This window comes from Pararge aegeria, chromosome 26, assembly GCF_905163445.1.
Source record: "Pararge aegeria chromosome 26, ilParAegt1.1, whole genome shotgun sequence".
Lineage (NCBI taxonomy): Eukaryota > Metazoa > Arthropoda > Insecta > Lepidoptera > Nymphalidae > Pararge > Pararge aegeria.
The window spans coordinates 4439347-4453638 of NC_053205.1; the positions used below are offsets into that span (position 1 = coordinate 4439347).

The window sequence follows — 14292 nt, forward strand, 5'->3', positions numbered from 1 at the left end:
TGAATAAAGAAATATTTGACTTTGACTTTGACTTTATTAACTAGATCCCAAATACCATAAATACAGCTCAAACGGTTACATAAGACATTTTAATTTACATCAACTAAGAGTAAATAAACTAAATGTCTACCTGTTTATCAGGTCTTTGCCGGTCGCCTCGTGTATAGCCTTCGACGACATCCTGTATGTTTGTGTGTGTACTGTCTATATCTAGCGCAGGCGTCGCGTCATAGAGCCGCTGTGTTTGATCTGTAACAAAGAAGAAACAATCATCGTCACATCACTATCTTTATCATTTCAACACATCCTCTGAGAATGAGAAGGGTTTAGACCGTAGTCCAACACGCTGGCAAAGTGCGGATTGGTGGACTACACACGCCTTTGAGAACGTTATGGCGAACTTTCAGACATGCAGGTTTCCTTACGATGTTTTGCTTCACCGTTTAAAAAAAAGTGATATTTAATTGTAAACTAAGAACTAAGAAAACAAAAGAAAAGAAGAAAAAAGTAGGAACAAAGAAAAGAAAAGAAGAAAGCTCGACTCGCCGACTAGGCTACCACCGCTCAATCATCACTATCAATATTATCATATTCTTCTGCTTTTTTGTGTGGAATCAAAAGAGCGCCATCTAGTTTATTACTTCCCCACCCAGCCCGCTTCACCGTGCAAGATTTTGCTTTATTTTACTTAAACAATAAACTTACATCATTAAATTTTTAATTCAAGTCTCATAATATATTAAATCATTTATTTCTCTCCGTATTCATTCTCTTCTCGAGCGGGTGAAGATCATTATCTACACCCATGTACACCCAACAATAGAATATCATCATAGTACATAAAAGCTGTATTTGACAGTTTGACAGTTCAAAAATAGGAGTGCTCCGATCGTCACCAAACTTTAGAGGATTACTCGCCAGGTCAATCCGGAGACTCCCTGAAAGTTTCATTGAAATCGGTCCAGCCGTTTCGGAGCCTATACGGAACATACCCACACACTTTCTCTTTTATAAATATACTAGCTGTCCCGGCGAACTTCGTACCGCGCATCATATTTTTTTTTATGAATGTTATTATTTTAATACTTATTATCCTATTCCGGTCTAAGAGGAATCCAAAAAATCAAATATCATAAAAATTGGTCCAGCCGTTCTTGAGTTATAAATGGTGTAACTGTCTTTTTATGTCAACTCAGACGGGAACGCTGTCGAACGGGATAAACAGTATCCTATGTCCGCCTCCTGGCTCTAAGCTACCCACCTACCAATTTTCAGTCATATCGGTACAGCCGTTCTTGAGTTATAAGTAGTGTAACTAACACGACTTTCTTATATATATAAATATATATAGATATATACAATAATTGGAAATAAGATTGGCACTATTCTAATCGAACTGTCACGCGATTGTACAGGTACGAAACTTCACCATATAAACAAACATACCTCTCTTGTGCAGCGGTAAGCTCTGTGTGGTTTTAAAGTTCTTGGTTCAATTCCGGCAGAAGCAAATGTGTTTAAAACATCTGAATTTTGTTGTATGTTATGGTGAGAGGCGTGTCAGTTAAGTCGTGGCTAGTTACCACTGCCAATCGATTACGCGTTCCGATACGATGACGATTTGAGAAATAAATAATATAGCTACCCTACTCCCAAACAGGTTAGTCTACCTAGCTGGGCTGGCAGCGGGCAGGAGACAAAAATTATATCCTCCGATTATATCCCATGACAAGGGATATATTACTGGTTTCTGGTTTAAGATATTTATAGTTCCATAAAGGAATGTCCACTTAAATGGAAACTTCATACTAATTTACAAATAGAGAAGTAATTATATAAAATTGCATCTTCGAGCGCACAATAAATAAATTGTAAATTGTAAGTGGGTAGTTTTGAAGCACCACCGCATCAAAATCATATCGACGGTCAACTGCTGACGCGAGCTGCGGCTATGTCACTGCATAGGTAACATGGATATTTAACGTGACCATCTGGCTAAAGCACGGGAATATGGAATAGGTGGAGTTTACCCCCGTTTTTATCATTTATTATTATTATTATTTTTTTTTTTAATTATTAACAATGCTTAAAAATAAATTAAAAAACACTATTAAAAATTTATAAAAAAAAAAACTTCCAACCTCCGCTTGCGGGGCTTTTGAATGCCCAAGCAACCGGTGGTCAGGGCTCCAGAGTGAGGAACCTCCTCACACTACGCGCTGTTTCAAGGACTAGTGCCTTCTGTATCCGACCCTTGATCAAACAACCAAGCGAAAGCTTCTTAAGATGTGATTCGATTCATTGACTGAAACGACGATCGGAACAACAACGGTCGAATCAACATTCCACATGGCGGTAATCTCGTGAGCAAGGTCCAAGTATTTAGATACTTATTTATTATTACACATATATTATTTGAATATTATTAACATTGTGCTCCAATGCTCTGAGAGTTGATAAAGCTGTGGGAGAAGATAACTTTATATCCTTTCCCCGGATAGATAATTGTCTCCATGCTAGCTAGTGCAGGTGTGATTGCATACAAAGTTTAACTTGTAACGGAAAAAGAAATAATTTAAAAACAGAAAAATCTTTCCTCTGCATAATATTTGTATAGATAGTATTAAATTTAAACAAAGGCATTAAAAAAAAATAGGCAAGCAGTAAAATTAAATGCAAACAAAAAGTGAAAGTTGTGCGCTTTCACAATTTGTTTGATGCTTTATTCAAGTATTCATACAAATTCTCGGCGTGACATCCCGAGACAGTCCGAGAACGAGAAGATAAGTTTTTTTTTTAAATTGAAATCGTTTGGCGAACAAAATTTTAAGGTAGGTAGGTAGTAAGTTAGACTGAACCGTCAGTCGTCACGCTCTGTGTAGAAAGGCTCGATCGGGTGAACTCGGGACCGCCGAGTGTACCCGAGCGAGAAAGAGTCAGTTGCTCTGTTGTCGCTGTGATTAGTATTCCTAATAATTGTCTTTGTGAATTTAATAGTTATTATTGGAAATAAATAACCATCATCATATCAACCTAATGAACTGCTTTGCCGATATCACATGGTAACACCTCAAAATAGGCCTTGTGGGGTCAAACTAAAGGCCTTTGCTTTGAATCTAAGCGTACAAACAGCTGGTTCGCTTCAACCTTTTGAAATTACGAGAGGAATTTTAGCAGTAGTATTAGCACACGTGTCTATCCTGGCGCAGCTAGGAGTTAGTGTTCGACTTTCGTCTATATGTTAGCAACGTTTGCTTTCCTATTTCGTGCGGCGGGGGAATGATAGCCTGGAAAAAAATATAGTTACGGGCAACACCGAAGGCAAAAGACCTAGAGGCCGGTCCCCAACAAGATGGGCAGACCAGCTGAAAAAATCAAATTCAGACCGCTTCTGTTAAATCGCAAAAATGGCCTCCAACAGAAGTCGATGGAGACAGTTTTCCAACGCGAAGTTGAGATCTCACCAGGACCACGATCTTCAGTGATGAAGGAACGAGCATAGAGAGAGTAGAGATTAGCACAAGTCACAAGACTTGCTCGCAATCGACAAGTCGTTTTCGAGTATGGAAACAGTTGTACATCGGTGTAAAATGGATCTTATTTCATCATCATATCAACCCATTACCAGCCCACTACAGAGCACGGGTCTCCTCCCACAATGAGAAGGGGTCAAGGCCGTAGTCCACCACGCTGGCCCAGTGCGGATTAGTAAACTCCACACATCTTTGAGAACTTCATGTAGAACTCTCGGGCATGCAGGTTTCCTCACGATGTTTTCCTTCACCGTCGAAGCAAGTGATATATTAATTGCTTATAACATAAAACAATTGCCCATTTTTGAATAGTAAATAACAATTAAGTATAATTTGTAGGTAAACGTCCGAGCGGGGCAATGACCTGCGTTGCCGAATCCACATGGTAACGTCACAGAGTAGGCCTTGCGGGGTCAAATTGTGGAGGTCTTTGCTTTGGTTCATACACCTTCATCCTAACTTATTTACGTAATATAAATAAATATACTTCGACAATACACACATCGTCACCTAGCCCCAAAGTAAGCTTAGCTTGTGTTATGGGTGCTTAGATGACTGATGAATATTTTTGTGAATAACATACAAAAAATTGTACTCTCTTGCTCTGTTTTTATATCTTTGTAACTACTTTTTTTCTTTAGTGTACAGTAAAAGTGTATTCATTCATTCATTAATTCATTCAAATACTTTTAATATACATATAAACACCCAGACACTGAAATACATTCATGCTCATCACACAATTTTCAGTTGTGGGAATCGAACGCACGGCCTTGGACTCAGAAAGCAGGGTCGCTGCCCACTGCGGCAATCGGCCGTCCATAAAACAAAGTCGCTCCAGCTGTTTGTACGCTGAGATCTAAACTACGCAACGGATTTGAAGCAGTGATAGACTAGTGAGTTTCGTGGAGACCAAAGGGCACGCACCACTGACTTTTCGGAGTTATGTGCGTTTTAATTTAAGCAATATAAATAACCCTTGTTTTAAACGGTGAGGGAAAACATCGTGAGGTTAACCTGCATGCCTGAGAGTTCTACGTAATGTTCTCAACGGCATGTGAAGTCTACCAAACCGCACTGGGCCAGCGTGTTGGACTACGGCCTAAATTCTTTCCACTATGGGATCCCGTGCCCTGGTGGGCCGTTAATGGCTATACGTTGAAGATTTTCTTTGTTTGTTATGTTCAAAATTCAAAATTCAAAATTCAAAATTCAAAATTCATTTATTTCAAGTAGGCCTAATACAAGCACTTTTGAAACGTCAAGTCTGTCCGTGTGTAGTGACTCTACCACCGGTTCGGAAGGCAGATTCTACCGAGAAGAAGCCGGCAAGAAACTCAGCAGTTGCTCTTTTCCAACATCAAAAATTTACATTTTATATTTTAACATTCATTTTTCTATCTTGTGAGAGATGAAAGCGGAGCCGGATGCTTCCAAGCAACCTTGTCATTAAGAAACTCATCAATTGTATAATAACCTCGCTGTAATAAATGTGTTTTAACACATTCTTTAAACTTATGGATTGGTAGGTCCAAAATTACCTTAGGAATCATATTATAAAAGCGTATACTCAATCCCACAAATGACTTCTGCACCTTTCGCAGACGATATGCAGATGTCACTAATTTATGACCATTTCTTGTAAGTCGACTGTTTATATCCACTTTTTGTTTATAAAGACTAATATGTTGTCTTACAAATACTATATTGTTATAAATGTATTGTGAGGCTACCGTAAGTATACCAATTTCTTTAAATTTTTCACGGAGGGATTCACGTGATTTAAGTTTATATATTGACCGTACAGCTCTTTTCTGCAATATGAATATAGTTTCAATATCAGCAGCTTTGCCCCATAATAAGATCCCGTAAGACATCACACTATGAAAGTACGCGAAGTAAACAAGTCTTGCTGTTTCTACGTCAGTAATCTGTCTAATTTTCCTGACGGCGTAGGCAGCCGAGCTTAGTTTACCTGCTAGTGTATCTATATGGGTACCCCACTGAAGCTTACAATCCAAGGTCATGCCCAGAAAAACTGTGGAATCTTCCATTTTTAGTGATTCTCCATTTATTATTATATTTTTATTAACTTTCTTTACATTTGGTAAAATAAATTCCACACACTTAGTTTTTTTTGCATTTAAAAGTAAATTATTGACAGTAAACCAGTGCGACACATGCGACATAGCACGGCTTACATCGTCAGAGTTGTCTCTACCTCTATCAGTTTTAAAAATTAGAGATGTATCATCAGCAAACAGTACAATGTCACAGGTTTCACTGACATGGTGTGGTAGATCATTTATATACACCAAAAATAGAAAGGGACCCAAGATTGAACCCTGTGGGACACCCATTGACGTAGCCGACCCCTGCGACTTAATGTCTTTTATGCAAACCCTTTGGGTTCTGTCACTGAGATAAGAGGCAACCAAATTTAGTGCAACGTTTTTGATACCATAATGGGCTAGTTTAAGAAGCAAGGTTTTATGATCGACACAATCGAATGCTTTGGATAGATCACAAAAAACACCAATGGCATTCTGCGAACGTTCCCAGGCATCGTACACATGTTTTAAAAGTTTAGCGCCTGCATCCGTGGTGCTACGACCTTTAGTAAAACCGTACTGCTCCGGATGTAGTAAGTTATTTACATTGAAGTGAATCAAAAGTTGATTTAATATAATTTTTTCAAAGACCTTACTAAGAGCTGGTAAGATTGAAATGGGTCTGTAATTGTTAATGTCGTTTTTATTGCCAGATTTAAATAGAGGTATAAGTTTACTATGTTTCATTAAATTTGGAAAAGTACCTCTATCAACACATTCATTAAAAAGTATGGCTAAGTAAGGGGCAATAACGTCTATAATGTTAGATATTACCATTACAGACATACCCCATAAATCACCGGTTTTTTTCTGTTTCAACAACTTAAAATTCTTTATTATATCATATGCAGATATATGTTTAAAATTAAATAAAACGTTGCACTCATTAACGTTGTTCCTCAATAAACTCTGAGCTGCAGTAGGTGAAGAATTAAGTGAATCAGTCAACAAAATAGGAACACTCTGAAAAAAGTTTTCAAAGGTACTTGCAACCTCACTGTCAGCGGTAACTTTATTATCATTAATAATTAATTCAAAGTTTACGTTGCGAGATTTAGCTTTCCCAGTTTCATTATTAACAATTTTCCAGGTTGTTTGTACTTTGTTATCCGATTTTATGATTTGATCCTTAAAGTATAGCGACTTAGCATGAAAGCAAACGTTCTTAAACGTTTTAGAGTACATTTTTACGTGTTGTAGGAAAGCTGGAGTATGGTTATATTGTTTTTCACCATAGAGCTCATACAAATTATCTCTACTTTTGTATATGCCAATAGTTGCCCAATCGCTAAACTTTATTTTTTTATTGAAATCTATATGTTTGAAATTGAATATTTTGTTAAATTCATTTTCTATAATATTAAAGAGCGTACCATAAATGCTGTCAGGATGACCGTTCTTAAAGACAAGGGCAGGAATTTTGGATGATATTTCACCTTTGAATCGCGTCAATTTGCTCTTAGTTATCGGCCTACACTTGACGATATGTTTATCTTTGTTTATATTATTCAAAACAGTAATTTGTTGGCCACAATGATCTGATCTTAAGTTGGTTATTATCGATTTACCTAAGATCTCACAGTTGTGAAAAATATTATCTAAACACGATGCTGAGGTTGCTGTGATTCTAGTAGGTTCACTAAAAGCATAATTTAAATTAAAACATTTAAATAAGTTTAGCAACCTAGTCGTAGTTGCATTACTAAGTAAAATATCAACATTAAAATCCCCGCATACTATTGCTTTTTTTGTGGATACAGACAATCGCTTAAGCACATCTTCCATTACATCCTCAAAAAGGCTAAAATCACCTGAGGGGGGACGATATACACACACTATTATAAATCGCTCCAGCTCCACACAAGATAGTTCTACAGTGCGTTCAACAGAAAGACTAACTATGTCTTTTCGCTCCTTACAAGTTATATTATTGTGTACAAAAATTAAGGACCCACCATGAATTGCAGTCCTTCTGAAGAACACACTTGACATTTTGAAATTCCTTAAGATAACTGCTGGATGTGCACCAGTGAGCCAATGCTCAGTAATACACAGAAAAAAGACCAGACCACACCAGATATAATTCAGAAATTGTAAAAAAAAAATATTAAATATTACACCAAAATTGTGTAAAACGGAATTTGTCCCATTTAAAAGTGCTAAAAACAAAAGACCGCGGGAAGAGGTGGCGTGGTGACAACTGTATTCTGAATATTGGATAGAAACGTGCGTAGAGGGTACATTGCCGAGGATCTGTTTGGTGTGGAGTATACGGACTGAAGTAATTATAAATTACACCATACAGATTCCCCTGCTGTTCGCGGAGTATAGCAATTTAAGCTTAATTTTCATAATATATTAACAATTCCGAAGATTCGTACAAAAATAATATTTACGAAATTTTTTAAAAACGCTAATTTACTGTGCTTTTCTGACTATATATTAGTTTATTTATTTTTGATATTTATCAATTGTATTGTTGTATGTGTATGTTTCAACAGTGTATCCCACCTTTTCGTTTTCTTTTTAGTTTTCAGAAAAACAAACAGTTCCTACATTGTTTATAAAACACCAAGAAAATTTGAACGAAGCCACGCGCAACAGCTAGTGTAAAGTAAACCTCAGGAGTCTCAACACTAGATGAGACATTAAACCAGGCCACATCGTGTGTATTTCACTCGAACAGTGCAGTGTCGATAATATAATAACTGTATTCTGATCTGTCCGTCACCACACGGCAGTATTAAATCTTGGTTAAAATGTAACGTTTCACTTCTTTACATTCTTGTACAAGTAACGAGTATTTCAAGGTCATACAAGTTTATGATAATAATCTCTATACATATAACGGAGAGCAAAGGTGAAATATGTAATCAAACAAAAACTTGTCAAGTGCTACGTGCTGGAGGTGTTATAGGTACTATAATCGCGTTTAACATATACAATAACTGCACTACAATAACAATCGTAGAGCATAGGTAATTTTGGACCTACCAATGCATAAGTTTAAAGAATGTGTTAAAACACATTTATTACAGCGAGGTTATTATACAATTGATGAATTTCTTAATGACAAGGTTGCTTGGAAGCATCCGGCTCCGCTATCATCTCTCACAAGATAGAAAAATTAATTTTGAAATGTAAAATGTAAATTGTTAATGTTGGAAAAGAGCAACTGCTGAGTTTCTTGCCGGCTTCTTCTCGGTAGAATCTGCCTTCCGAACCGGTGGTAGAGTCACTACACACAGACAGACTTGACGTTTCAAAAGTGCTTATATTAGGCCTACTTGAAATAAATGAATTTTGAATTTTTTTGAATTTCATATCGTGACAGAGCTCATCTTGGGTGGTACTAACGCTATTCTAATATCTGCCGTCATTTTTTTTTTTTACAATACACACATCGCCATCTAGCCCCAAAGCAAGCGTAGCTTGTGTTATGGGTGCTAAGATGACTGATGAATATTTTTTTTGTAAATAACAAGCGTACCCAGCCCGCTTCGCCGGGCTAGATTTTGCTTTGTTTTATTTAAACAATAAACTTACATCATTAAATTTTTAATTTAAGTCTCATAATATATTAAATCATTTATTTCTCTACGTATTCATTCTCTTCTATTCTCTTCTCGAGCGGGTGAAGATCATTATCTACACCCATGTACACCCAACAATAGAATTATCATCATAGTAAATAAAAGCTGTGTTTGACAGTTCAAAAACAGGAGTGCTCCGATCGTCACCAAACTTTACAGGATTACTTGCCAGGTCAATACGGAGATATTTGACTTTGACTTTGACATATACTAATTTCGGCATCGACGGTAGGAGAGCCGTAGCTTAATTGGAGAAAGCGCTCAGGCCGTGATTACCAGAGAGTCGCAGATTCAAATCCAGTCGTTTCCGAAAATGTTTATATGCATTTCAAATTTATAAAATTGGTAATTCCTCAAGTGTAGGTAGAAACACTAATAAAAATTATCTGTTGGTTCCTGTCACTTTATAAGGTACGCGTCGCGTAGCGTAGGTACTATGCGCGTGTCGGTCCTTCATCTTCAATATAATAAATTTTCTTCCTTTGATTTAATATTTGTAGAGGGTTATGAAATATACTAATGCGCACTTTTAACATTATTTCGTAATTCTATTACACGTTGTATATAGACATATTATGTTGTTATTATTTATTGTACCAAGTGCCATGGTATTGTCTTGCAGAGATCGCTATGAAGCGATAAGGCCGCCATATTATAACTTCCATTGCATTTGCATTTATTTCTTATGATTTTTGATCCCTTATGAAATATACTTATGCACCCTTAAACAGTACTTCGTAATTCGGTTACACATATGACAAAAAAAACTGAGTAGTGTAACCTATAGTCAAGAATAATATATCAAAATTCAAGTTCAAATTCAAAAATGTTTTATTCATGTAGACCTTATCACAGGCACTTATGAAGCGTTAATAGATTTAACATGTCAACACTAGTGTTAGTGATGGTGATAACTGATAACTGCATTCGTTAACTTAAAACTAAAGCTAGGAGGGTTCCAAACGCGCCCTGGTCTAAGAGCCCACAACAAACTTAGCCAGTTTTTTTTTTATTATCACCATCTCACAGTCGAGTTAATGTTTAACTATGAATTTAGAGCAATTCAAGCTTTTTTATCATACATGTAATCCTACGTACATACGAGTAGATTATTCGTAGTTTATACCAGAATACCACATTTATTTCAAATACATTTAGGTAAGTATGCTCAGCACCTTAAATTACTAAAAAAAAAATTCATATTAAAAATAATATAAAAAGATTAAAAAAAATATTAAAAGATTAAAAAGCATAAAGGAATAAAATAATTATTTATTCGTTGATTCAATTTAATCAATTTCAGTTTTATTTACGCACGTGTATTTACGCACGTTGGCCTCGACCCTACAAGAAGACTGACTTGTTTTTCTTTTCGCATATTCTTTTACGAATGATCGCCTGTCTGAAGTCAAACCTCCTTGGGAATATTTTAATCTTTGACCTCAAAATCAATCAAATAACAAACATTAACAAAAACCGAATTAAGAACCCCACTTTTTTTTTTTTCTAAAAATCGTTAAAAAATAAAACGTATTCTTCTTGTTAAAAGAATTTCGCTAAAAAGATAACAACCGAATCAAGACCTTCTTCTATTTTAAAAACTACTAAAAATAAAACTTTTTTTTTTTTTTTCTCTTCTGGCTTTACGGAGATTAGCCAATGTCAGGTGTCCATATGTAACAGTTAGGGAAACTTAAAATATAAAACATCAGGATTAATCTACTTAACTATTTGGATAGGAAAAGGATAGGGATTGATTCTACTTTATAAATATATTATACGATTTGTTCTATAGTTTGATATCATTTTTTTCTAGAAACAAAGATACAATTTTATAAACTTTATACGAAAGGATATTTAATAAACAAATTATAGAGGTGGGAAATGGAATGTTTAATGATTCGAGATGAGCTAGAAAGGCAGAACGATCATACAAAGGGCATGCAAAGAAAACATGGTTTAAGTCCCCATACTTCCCCAGATCCATACAAAAAGGATCAGGAACGATTTTCACTCTGTGCAAGTGCGCCGGGGTACAAACATGACAAATAAAACTTAGACATAAGTATTTTTCGTGTTACAAGAATTACACCAAAACAAAAAACAACCGAATCGAGACCTTCCTCTTTTTTTAATATTCATAAGTATTCTTCTTGTTATAAGATACACAAAAAAAAAAAAGAGTTAACAAGTTAAAGACTTTTTCTCTGTGAGGCGCAAAAAAAACAGTTTCGGAATTCGAACGTGGAACTCGTTGTGGCACGAAACATCGAACCACGCAGCAACGCTGTGATTGGCCGAGGAAGATGGTGTGGCAATCGCGTGATACCTAGCGACCTGCGCGTTCCGAACCGCGTCATCATTAGTTAAGGTAGCTGGCGCATTATAAACATAAGAGTAGGTACCGTTTTTTATTTGTCTATGTGTGGTTATAGGAGGTTATCAGAAGACACGTCTATGATAGCTTTATGGAGAACTCTCAGGTATACAGGTTTCCTAACAATGTTTTTCTTCACTGTTATATCAACTGATGTTTAAAAGAGTAAGCGGTGCGCGCCGGGGTTCGAACTCTTCTACTTTTTTTTTTTATTTCACTACAAGTTAGCCCTACAGTACAAGTTATTAATGTCTAAGATGGTAGCGGGCTAATCTGTTAGGGAGTATGGCAGTTATATTAAAGCAGTACCCCTAATCGGTTTCTACGCGACATCGTACCGGAACGCTAAGTCACTTAGCGGCAGTTCTTTTTCGGTAGGGTGGTAACTAGCCCAGCCGAAGCCTCCCACCAGACCAGACCACAGAAAATTCAGAGATTACAAATTTCTAAATTGCTTCTGCCGGGAATCGAACCTGGTACCTCCAAATTATACCACCGCTGCGCCAGGGGGGTCGTCAAACCCTAACCTAACCACCTAGGCTATCCTTCTTAAGGTAAGTACCTACTCTAGTCGACCCATTTTGTTTCAAGATTCTTGAAGCACTAAATCTTCACGAACAAAAACTACAAGAAAAGACAGATTCTTGACCTTTTATAAGATCCCCTTATAAATGGGATAAAATAAAACCGGCCAAGTGTGCGACGGACTAGCGCACAGTTTTCCGTACTACATAAAATAAAATCTATAAAATCATGTCTGTTGTATGAGAGCGCCTTTAAATATTCATTTTATTATATTTTTCAGTACCTGTTGCTATAACGGTAAAAAAAATACTATTATTGTGTTCATGCAATAGACAGACAGACGGACGGATAGCGGAGTTTTAGGGGGCGTTCATAAAATACGTGAGATGTTTGGGGGGATGTTTCGAGTGAAATCTGATCTAATCTTACATTGGAGAGGGGGGGGGGGGGGGGTCTCGGCAAATAACACGCAATTTTTTCCTGATTGAAACAAAAAAATTATACTATTTCGGTCTTTTTACAATAACAATGCGTTTAAGAAAACCAATATCACGTAAGATTGGGGGATGGGAGTGGGGTTTAATAAATTCTCACGACTCTGGTTAATAGTGTCTCACCCTCCCACACAGAAAAAAAAAAAACAACTGACGTAATTTATGGACGCCCCCTTAGTAATGGGGTCCCGTTTTACCCTTTGAGTGCGGAACCCTAAAAACCCGTCACACACTTCAACATAGAACACAGCTTTAGTTTTAAGTTTACGAATGTAGTTAACGAAACTACAATGTACCTATATATTTTTTATGTGATGTGCTCACCAAAAGTGCCATCTATGTGACAATTCTATAGAAGTTATACTACTTTTGGCGCATTAGGGAAAAATTATGCGAGTAAATTTTTACGATGCGCGCGCACACCGTCACAAAAAACCGACACCTTGAAGTTACCTATAAGGCAGTGTACACTTTCAATTGTCAAAGTCTGCGGGCTCATTCCGGTGATTTAATTGATTTATTTTTACAAAAATCCCAAATTTTAATAGTTTTGAGGGTTCTTTAATTTTTTTTTTTTTTTTAATTTACTTTTTAATTAAGTTTTATAGTAGCGTATTTGTATGTTTATATGTTTGTATATATGTATGGAATATATTTTATATTTTTGTACATATCTTTAATATGTTATGTTTAGTATATACTATGTTTTATGTTTTTTTTATGTTAATTTAGTTTTAAATCCTAATATTTAATTATGTTTGTTGTACCACCTACTTATTTCGTATAACATTTTCTTGTATGCCTTTGGTTGCCTGGAAGAGATCGCTATTTAGCGATAAGGCCGCCAAATTGTACGTTCTACCTTATTGTACTGTTGTATTTGTATCTCTGTAAATTTGCTATGTGGTGTACAATACAAGTGTATTCATTCATTCATTCATTGAGAGAAACTTGGTTGCCCTATAAGTATTTCAAATTTAATCATATTTATTATGTTAATTTCTTTAATTATGTAGTAATACTTTTTTTTGTGATATTTAAATAAACTTTATTTAGGTAACTAGATAATGAGCTATAATAAAACTTTCAATGTATTAAATACCTTTGTGCTATAGTTAGTATCGTTGTTACTAAACGTAGAATAAGGCGAAAGTTGAAATGTTTAAAAAGATTTTTATCTCGTTACGCCAAAGAATAACTTCTAACGTGTATACATAAATACAAATACACTCACGTTTTTTTAAGCGGTGATAGCTCAGTGGGTAGGACTTGGACTTCACTATCGGGGGGCAGAGTTCGAGTCCCAGCACGCACTTTTCAAAGTTATGTACGTTTTTAAGTATATTTAAAATATTACTTGCTTCAAGACTTCAACACGATAGTAACATATAAAATGAATGGCTTCAACGGTGAACGCAAACATCGTGAAACGATCTGTGTGTCTGAGAGTACTTTACAATGTACACAAAGGTGTGTGGAGTCCACCAATCCGTACTGGGCCAGCGTGGTGGACTATGCCCTTAACCCCTTCTCATTGTGGGAGATGACCCGTGCCCTGCAGTGGGCCGGTAATGAGTTGATATGATGACGATGATGACGAATAATAAAGAAATATTTGACATCGACTTAGTCACATTTTCGTTGAACGTTCTATTGTGG

The 14292-nt window shown here is 36.1% G+C and overlaps 1 protein-coding gene across 2 annotated transcripts in view; it reads right to left on the minus strand.

Annotated features, from left to right (window-relative positions):
* Positions 1-14292, minus strand: part of LOC120635481 (ATP-citrate synthase) — an 83177-nt gene that overhangs the window by 43987 nt on the left and 24898 nt on the right. For both annotated transcript variants that reach the window (XM_039906504.1, XM_039906505.1), the window contains exon 2: positions 131-249. In XM_039906504.1, the coding sequence (XP_039762438.1) occupies positions 131-180 (50 nt within the window). In that variant the 5' untranslated portion in view covers positions 181-249. The remainder of the gene's footprint in view (positions 1-130; positions 250-14292) is intronic.